The sequence below is a fragment of the Lolium rigidum genome, chromosome 6, assembly GCF_022539505.1.
Source record: "Lolium rigidum isolate FL_2022 chromosome 6, APGP_CSIRO_Lrig_0.1, whole genome shotgun sequence".
NCBI classification, from domain to species: Eukaryota; Viridiplantae; Streptophyta; class Magnoliopsida; order Poales; family Poaceae; genus Lolium; species Lolium rigidum.
Window position 1 is genome coordinate 179,971,873 of NC_061513.1, and position 8,243 is coordinate 179,980,115.

General features: G+C 47.3%; 1 protein-coding gene across 1 annotated transcript; it reads right to left on the reverse strand.

Moving 5' to 3' along the window:
* Positions 1 to 1,170: 1,170 nt before the first annotated feature.
* On the reverse strand, positions 1,171 to 4,489 carry LOC124662010 (protein indeterminate-domain 7-like). Its single transcript, XM_047199900.1, has 3 exons — positions 3,714 to 4,489; positions 3,181 to 3,580; positions 1,171 to 2,343 (listed from the first exon to the last, which is right to left on the reverse strand). The coding sequence occupies exons 1-3, from the start codon at positions 3,871 to 3,873 to the stop codon at positions 1,470 to 1,472; spliced, it is 1,434 nt and encodes a 477-aa protein (XP_047055856.1). The 5' UTR covers positions 3,874 to 4,489; the 3' UTR covers positions 1,171 to 1,469.
* Positions 4,490 to 8,243: the final 3,754 nt, after the last annotated feature.

Below are 8,243 nucleotides of genomic sequence, written 5' to 3' on the forward strand. Positions count from 1 at the left end.
CACTCTGTGTTGTAACGAGGTTTCTATAATAAGGGTTATGTGCTGTCATGGTGGTGTCATTTAGTTTGTGGTGGCGGCGAAACATCGAACAATATATTGTACCCACACTTCAATACCATCTCAGTGGTGCAATTGACAGCGTCAAGGAGACAATTATTTTATCTTATGGCCGGGCTTGTGCTCCAGATTTGTGTGGTGTTGGTATATTCAGTAGAATGTTGGTATTTTTAGTGGCATTTTTGTCTTGTGGGTAGGTTGTTCCGACCCGCGGGAGTACACTGGCTAAGCGATTGGCTCCCACATCGATTATTGTTTCTACAATACACCTTGGAAATATATTATGATAATTATTAGGGCACACGTCAATAGCACACCCCTAGTAAATTAGGATAATTATTTTAACTAAAACTAGAAAAAATATTACCACGTATACCACCAATTAATTAAATACCCACTCTGTTTCAATGAATAAGATGTGCACACATTCCAAAATTATCTTTCAGTCTATCTAGATAAGTATTATTTGATGCAAAACTGATATTATTAGTACAAGTCTAACTACGTTGGTTTTGTATGATATAATTGAGATATTGTTGATCAAAACTTTGGTAAAAAAATTGTATTGAAACATTGTGCGCTTTACTCGTTGAAACGGAGAAAGTGCATTTTCTACGTCAAAAGTGAAACAAAATGGCCCTCAAAGTCCAAGCATGGAATAATGCGGGCCCATGGCCAATACGAACAAAACGACCTTGTCACGGACGAACAGTAGGCAGCACTGCCGGCCGGCCGGGTACAGTACATGGACTGATTGCACGGCACTGTACAGACACTCGTATGCATGCATCGATAACAGATACAATCATAGACCACATCTAGCTCTTGTAGAAGTGACCATACCATCAACACAATGACTTCAGTTCGTCCACATACATTTACTTGTTGCATTGAAAGTAATCTAGCAAGTCAAATATATTGCGCATCTCCTTTATTCATTTTTCACATGGATTGTCCTAATATATATGTACATTTGCAAAAAAAAAAATTACTAGAGAATCGATAATTACTGATATTAAAAGTGTAGCCATTAGAAGATGCGTATATAAATGATGTAGAGTGCAATTGATTATTGTTTAAGTGCAATAGAGAGAAAAGGAGATGCGACGGATGCATGTATTATTTTCACATAGCTGTAGTATTTTTCCTTGATCCGAGCTTTAGCTTACAGTTGCTTCTACCCAAAAACCAAAAAAAAAAATACAGACTACCATCCCTCCATCGAAACCTCAAAGCTTGCAAGATCGTGAGATCATAAACATTAGAGAGAGAGGGGGAGAGAAAGAGAGAGATTACCCAACTCCAAAAGCATCATGGTGATCTAGGGTAGCAGCAAGCTTTGGCCTGACGCTAGCTATGCCTGTGCGGTGATCATATGCAACGTCGACGAGAGGAAGAAAGAAAGCAAGTACCTAGCTATGGCTACTCATTCCATGCCATGGCTCGTTGGTGCTGTGCTGCTGCTGCTGTGGCTGCGACTGTCCATGCTGCTGTTGCTCGAAGCAGGGCGGCAGGCTGGCGTTGTTGGCGGCGGTGTTCACGGCGGCGCCCATGCAGGAGGAGTCGAAGCCGGCGAGGCCGAGGATGTCGCGATGCGAGAATGCGCGCAGCCCCAGGAAGTCCCTTGTCATGCCGTCATTGGCGCCGCCCGTAGCGCCGCCTCCGCTGCCGTCCTCCGCGCTCCGGCCGTGGGATGCGGTCCTCGCGAGGGTCATCATCTGCTGGCTGTTGAGACACGACAGGCCGAGCCCGAACGTGGCACTGCCGGCTGCACTCGTCGCCGCGCCGGCCATCTGGGTGTAATGCGGCCCCGTCCCGCCGGCGCCGGCCCCGCCGATGGTGGCGCCCATCTGCGCCGCCTTCTGCAGCAGCGCCGTGGCCGAGAGGTGCGCGGCCGCCGCCGGCAGCTGCTGCTGCTGCTGATGCTGTTGCTGCGTAGGCGTCGGCCCGGATGTGGCGGAGCTCTGCGCGGTGGTGGTGCAGATCGGCTGCAGCAGCTGGTGGTGGTGGACGTCTTCGTAGGGCATTGTGGGCCACGGCTGCATCTCCGGCTTGACGGCGTAGTTGCAGTGCTGCTCCTGCTGCTGCATGATCTGGTGCTGCTGGTCCTGGAAGGCGACGAGCTCCTGGTGCTGTTGCTGCATGAGCTGGTGCGGCTGCGGCGGCGGCGAGTAGAGCATGGTGTGGTGGTGGCCCTGCGCCATGACCGGCATGCCTCCGATGGCCTTGGCGCTCTCCTCCGTGAGCGCGTCGCAGAAGGCCCGGTGCGTGATGAAGCTGTCCCGCCTGCATGCAATGCAGTGCAACGATTAAAGAAAGCGATCGGATCGAAAGGGAAAGCAAAACTTTCTCCGGTTTCTTCGTTCACTTGTCATTGTTGCCATGCGTGGCGTGTGAGCTCGATCGAAGAGAGAATCAGTCAGGCAGGGAAGGACGCATGGAGGTGACAGCACGGGGAGAATAGTGTAGGCAATTAGGGTAGAGGGATAGCGTAGGAGGGAGGGAGGAAGGAAGTCAGGGATGGGAAGTCTGCAAAGAGATTCACATGTCTGAATTCTCCTGTCCCAAAGCTCGATCCTCATCATCAAAGTATCTCTCTTCCTTGTCCTATGGGCCTAACTTTGCTCATTTGTTTGTTTCCTCCCTCCTTCCTTCTAAAATCTCTCTTCTGTTCACACCTCACAGGCTCCCACACTCGCACGAGCTTGCACCACTAGCTGCTAGCTAGCTCCTCAGTGAATCTCATCCATGGCCGGAACAAAAAGAAAAACAAGAACAAAGAAAAGGAGGCCCTGCAAAAGTGGCCCGTCTTTCTTTCCATGGACACATGATGCTTCTTCTGCCTTGCCTGGTGGTCTGGCCATCTTCGCCTCTCTCTCCCACAGTCCTACTGAGGCAAGCAAGCCACCCTATCTTCCGCAAGCAACTACGAGTGGTCACGATCGAATACGAATCACACATCATCACTACAGCCAGTACCTTACTTCTCTCGGACTAATTACGCCCTAAGATTGATAGATGAGTGTCAATTCGATCTCCATGCAAACTAATGAAGTGCAATGGATGTGAGTGGAGAATGAAGATGGGAGGAGGAGGGAAGGATCAAGGAATGAACAAATTTACCTGGAGAAGACGGTTCCGCAGTCGCACTTGTACTCCCGCGTGCCGCAGATCTTGGAGTGCGCCTTCCAGTCGGACTGCACGGCGTACTTCTTGGAGCACTTGTCGCACTTCCACTTCTTCTCGCCGTGCTTGCGGAAGAAGTGCTTCTTGATGCCGGTGAGGTCGCCCAGCGCGCGGGACGGGTCGTGGTGCACGCACGACGCCTCCGGGCAGATGTACACCTTCTTCCGCACAACCTCCTTGCTCGACCGCTGCTTCAGCTTCCACGGCAGGTTGTGCCCGCGACGGTGAAGCTGCAGGTTCTGGTCGCGCTGGAACCCCTTGCCGCAGATCTCGCAGAGGAAACGGTTCGTCGCCATCAGGGTCGCCGGAGACAGCGCAACCACCTCAGACTCCGGGTCTGCATCGTCGTTCCATGAAAAAGCACAGGATGCAACAGGATAGGAACATGCGCTTCAGTCCAAGAACTCATCATCGTTTCATCAGAATAAAAGAGAAGGACGAAATCGAGAAGAAGAAGAAGAAGGACATACCGGGGTTGCCAGGGAGGCTTCGCTTCCGCTTGTTGGAGGCTGCCGTCGGAGTCGGAGGAGGGGGGTTGGCGCCGGCAGAAGCGGAAGTGGTGAGGTTGGACATGCTGTCCTGATCTGCCGGTGCTGCTACCTCCGCCGCACCAAGATGCTGATGAAACATACAACCTTGTTGTACCGCCTTGATCTTCGCTTGCCTAGGTATATATCTCACTCTTGCTACCTCCCCTTCTGTCTCCCTCTCTACGTAACTAGCAATAAATTGGTGCTGCTACAGAGGGAGCATTAAACTGAAGAATGGAGGATGGGGGCAAGAGTGACAAGAGTTCAGAGACCCCCGGCCGGTAGCAGCCACTCCCTCTCGTCACGCAGCAACAGCTCAGGGAATAACACAGCTATCAAAGGAGGGGAAGGAGACAAACAGGGGGAGGGAACTGGAACTGGGGGTGGTCAATGACTGGAAAGCAATTCAGATTCTCTCTCGCTCTCTTCTCCCTCCTCTCCCTTCTTTCTTCCTGCAAGGCTCCTGCAACCCTTCTTTCTCTCTCTACTTTCTTTCTCGGCACTCCGAGGCAGTACAACAAGCTACAGCAAGAAGCCAAGAGCTGGCTGCTAGTGCAGAGAGGAGGAGAGAGACAGGAGATCAAGAGCTATGCAAGCTGGAAGAGGATGACCGCCATGAGAGAGAGAAAAGAAAAGGAGAGGGTTGGCAGCCATGGGGGAGGAAGAAGGCTGAGCAAATGGAAGGAAGGGCACGCCAAACCGAACCCCTCCTCTCCTGCTTTATCTGCTTCCACTTACTTTAGGGCCAAAAGGAAAAATATATACTGACCAAATGATCAGCTGAGCCTTCTTCCATTCATCATGCACTCTCAAATGAAAAGAAAAACGTAGAGAAAGCAACTCTTCTTTCCTTCTTGCACTTAAAACTGTCATGAGTATTTCTAAGATGATGATTAGCCAGCTGAAATGGAAATTAAGTATAATTCAAAAACTGTATATATATAGTACTATGATCGGTTACTTTGGAGTAGAAACAAACCATAGGCGGTGAGCACAGCGACACCCCCACGCACCACACTGGTAGCAATGCTGCACCGATGTTGAGCTTTCTGTCTTTTCCCTTGTCTTACAAATGTAGATACTTTCTCTCTCATCGTCCCTCTCTGAATTCCTGCTTTTCTTTATGTAATCGGCACTGTACACCCACTCGGTTGGTACACTATAGATCAATCCCCCTCCCAGCAATTAGATAGGTATATAGATATATAGATTCCCAGTTCACACATTTGTTTTTTTGTAAATTCTAGGGCCTGCATGTTGGGATGATAAAAGAAATGGAGTGACGTCCTCTGGTACATGTATGTGTATACCAACCACAATGCAAGACATGCATAGCTACATGCCATGTGATTTACCTGCCTTTTCTTCTTTATTTTCCCTCCGTGACTCACCTTGGACCCCATGCATGCATATCATACATGGGTGGTCATAATTCAAGAATGGAAATCCTATCTTGTTCATGTCATGGACCAGTATGTCTACGGGACATGAGAGCTGCTGGCTAGCTTGCTTGCAAGACCCACACTATTCTACGGTGCCTAAACTTTCTGCTTCTTTCTACTGAGATCAAAAAGGAGAAAAGTGGATTTCTGGTCAGAAGCTGAAAAATTACAAATTGGAACCATCAATTTTTTTATTAGAGTAGTGAAAGTATGTTAAATGTATAGTAAGCACTAAGTTAATTTTCGATTTAATCTTCTCTTCCATTAATAAATATTGTTAGAGGGAGCACAGTTCGAGATCAGTGACACTGAATTTTTACCTAGAAATATGTGCGACAGATAAATATGGACAGATGTAACTATATCAGGTGCATTTACAACCTCACTGACTTGCAACTATAGTTATCAACTTATTCTGTATCGCGTCATGTTTACAAGAGTTATTAATCAATTTCATGTATTAGACTCGAGTACAAGTAGAAAAGTGATCTTCAAGGAGACAACCTAGCATGTCTCATCATAAAAATCAGATCAATGTAAGGCCTGTTTGGGTCGCAAAATCACCGTAAAAAAAAGGAGAAACACATGATAATAGTAGCATGCCATAATCAACGCTATGAGATTTTAGAAGATTGTTTGATTATATGATTTTTTTCCAATAGAGGTTCTTCGTTTTTATGTTCATGTTAATGTAAAATTTTCTAAGAAATAACTTTGTACCAAATTCTCAATATTTATTATGGATCAGAGAAAGTAGTAGAATTGAAACTTTAGGAGTAAATTCATGTGGTTTGCAATCATACGTGTCAAGCAGCCGACCTAGGCAAATTGTTTGTCCAAAATCTTTGAACCAAAGAGGCACCTATTCATTTAGCTCGTGAATGAAAATTTGAGTAGCAAGGCATAAACCGGCCCCCTGCTTTCTTGAGGAACATGGAAGTACATCACGGGATGATGGACTCACCTTGGATTCTCTGTGCATGCACACATGCATGGCAATCAGAGAAGCGAGATTAAGCAATAATTATACATGCTCGGCTCGTGGCGTCATGTTGCTCTGCCTGAGCAGTGCAGCGGTGTACAGCAACAGTTGTGGTACTAGTACTAGTAGGGGTAAAACGCATAGGAGGTTGTGTGCCTATCTACCTACACCGCCATAGGGTGCTGGGGAAATTTGGTACCTCAAAAAGATAGAGACGTATTTTCCAAAGTTGGCTAGTGACTGGAGCCTGCATGCTATAGCTAGGACTTCATGTGACACACGCACCATTTTCTTTTGTGAAAGGGAACACACACCACATGTTACCATATGGTAAGTACTGGGTAACCAGGTTACCAGGTGTACCCATTGTACCACTGCAGGTAAATAAATTCTCCTTGTGCCTGAGCTTCCATGCAACGCAACCCAAGGCTTTGGACGTGTTTGATTACTTGCATGGATTTTAATCTTTTACCTTGCACCTTTACGTGGTGACCGTGAGCTTATCAACTTAACAGTTCTGTCATTGCATGTTACATGTGATCACACATATTTAATACAACAGGAAATACATAATCACCATGACGAGGACAACGATAATGAAGTCCTTCGGCCTACTAACGCTGACCCGTTGTGAGTTGCACCCTTCGGGACTCCATCATTCTCATTTGTTGCTCTAGGAACTCAAAGTAAATTTTCTGCCTCCTCTATAGTCTTAAACTGTTTATGGAACTTTATTTTTGTAACACGTCACTTGTGTATTGCAATGAGTTGTAGACTCCTGGAACCTTTCCATAGCATACCACATACCACTTGTTTGTCTACCAAGATATGCAACATAAGCATGCAAATCAAGTTCACAACACAAGATATACAACATAAGCATGCATGACTCATATAAGAAAAAATGCATCACAAGTTCAAGTTACCAACTAGTGTGATCCTACGATCACATTAGCTACTATGGTGTCGCCCTGGCCACCCCACCAAAAGAGTGTGTAATCATGCCACCGCAACTTCACCATTTGAGGGGTTAGTATATATACCACCTTACAAAATATACATGTATTGGCATAAGATATACATATCGTTGACGGACGCCGCCATGGATTTCGCGAAGCTAGGCGATTCCTTGGGATCATTGGGCCGTGCAACACTGCGTGGCGGTGGAGATATTCTGCCAACTTCTTCTCCCTCTCATCATCGTTAGGTGGCAGCGGTGGTGGCGCACGGCTAGGACGACGGAAGTAGAGGCGGCCCTTAGGTAACATTGTGTCCTCCTTCTACATCTTCGGCACCCGGAGGCCCGGCTCGACCTTGGGGCCAATGGGCCGAAAGATGACCCCCCCCCCCCCAGCTCAACGAGGGGGAGATCGCGGCTCCGTCTTCGGCACTACACGGAACATATGTGACAAATACGTTGCCGTCCTAAGGCACAAGCAGACATGCGGCGACGCCTGGATGTAATGCGGCCGCCACGGCATCCCGAAGGGCAGCGTGCAGGAAATATAGACGTGTTGGCTGAGCACGCTCGAAGTTTGGCCCCTCCACCAGTCGCGGTGCCACATGCATTTTGTATCATCATTGTATCAACTTATAAGACTAGTTTATATTGTTGTTTGCATTAATATATCATTACTTATGCATTTTAGATGATTTGTGGGACATTCCTATAAAGTCCCTATATTTATGTCTGACAGAAAAACCTTTTATTAGTATTTTTGAGATTACATGAGCTACTAGACTCGAAAATGGACAAGGTCAGAGGCCACACTTTAGAATTTCCGAGACAAAAAAAAATAAGCTGAAGTGGGCCACCAGGAGATCAACAACCTTAGAATTAGGCCAGGTGGAGCGGGCCCCACCCCAGGCCACGCCACCTAGGCTCTATCAGCCCTCAGGACATGGTCTCACCTTGTCCCTTCGCGTACCTCCTTATATACGCCAAAAACCTATCCTCTCAAGACGACGAAGATTTTCGCGAAATAGAGCACCGACACTACCACCATCTTTGTTTTGGGGATCAGATTGATCCTGCTCTCCACGCTG

Coding starts and splice junctions, on each gene's coding strand:
- LOC124662010 (XM_047199900.1), bottom strand. CDS start 3,873: ATGTTTCATCAGCATCTTGGTGCGGCGGAGGTAGCAGCACCGGCAGAT. Junction 3,581..3,713: donor AAGCCTCCCTGGCAACCCCG/GTATGTCCTTCT, acceptor ACGACGATGCAG/ACCCGGAGTCTGAGGTGGTT. Junction 2,344..3,180: donor TGCGGAACCGTCTTCTCCAG/GTAAATTTGTTC, acceptor CATTGCATGCAG/GCGGGACAGCTTCATCACGC.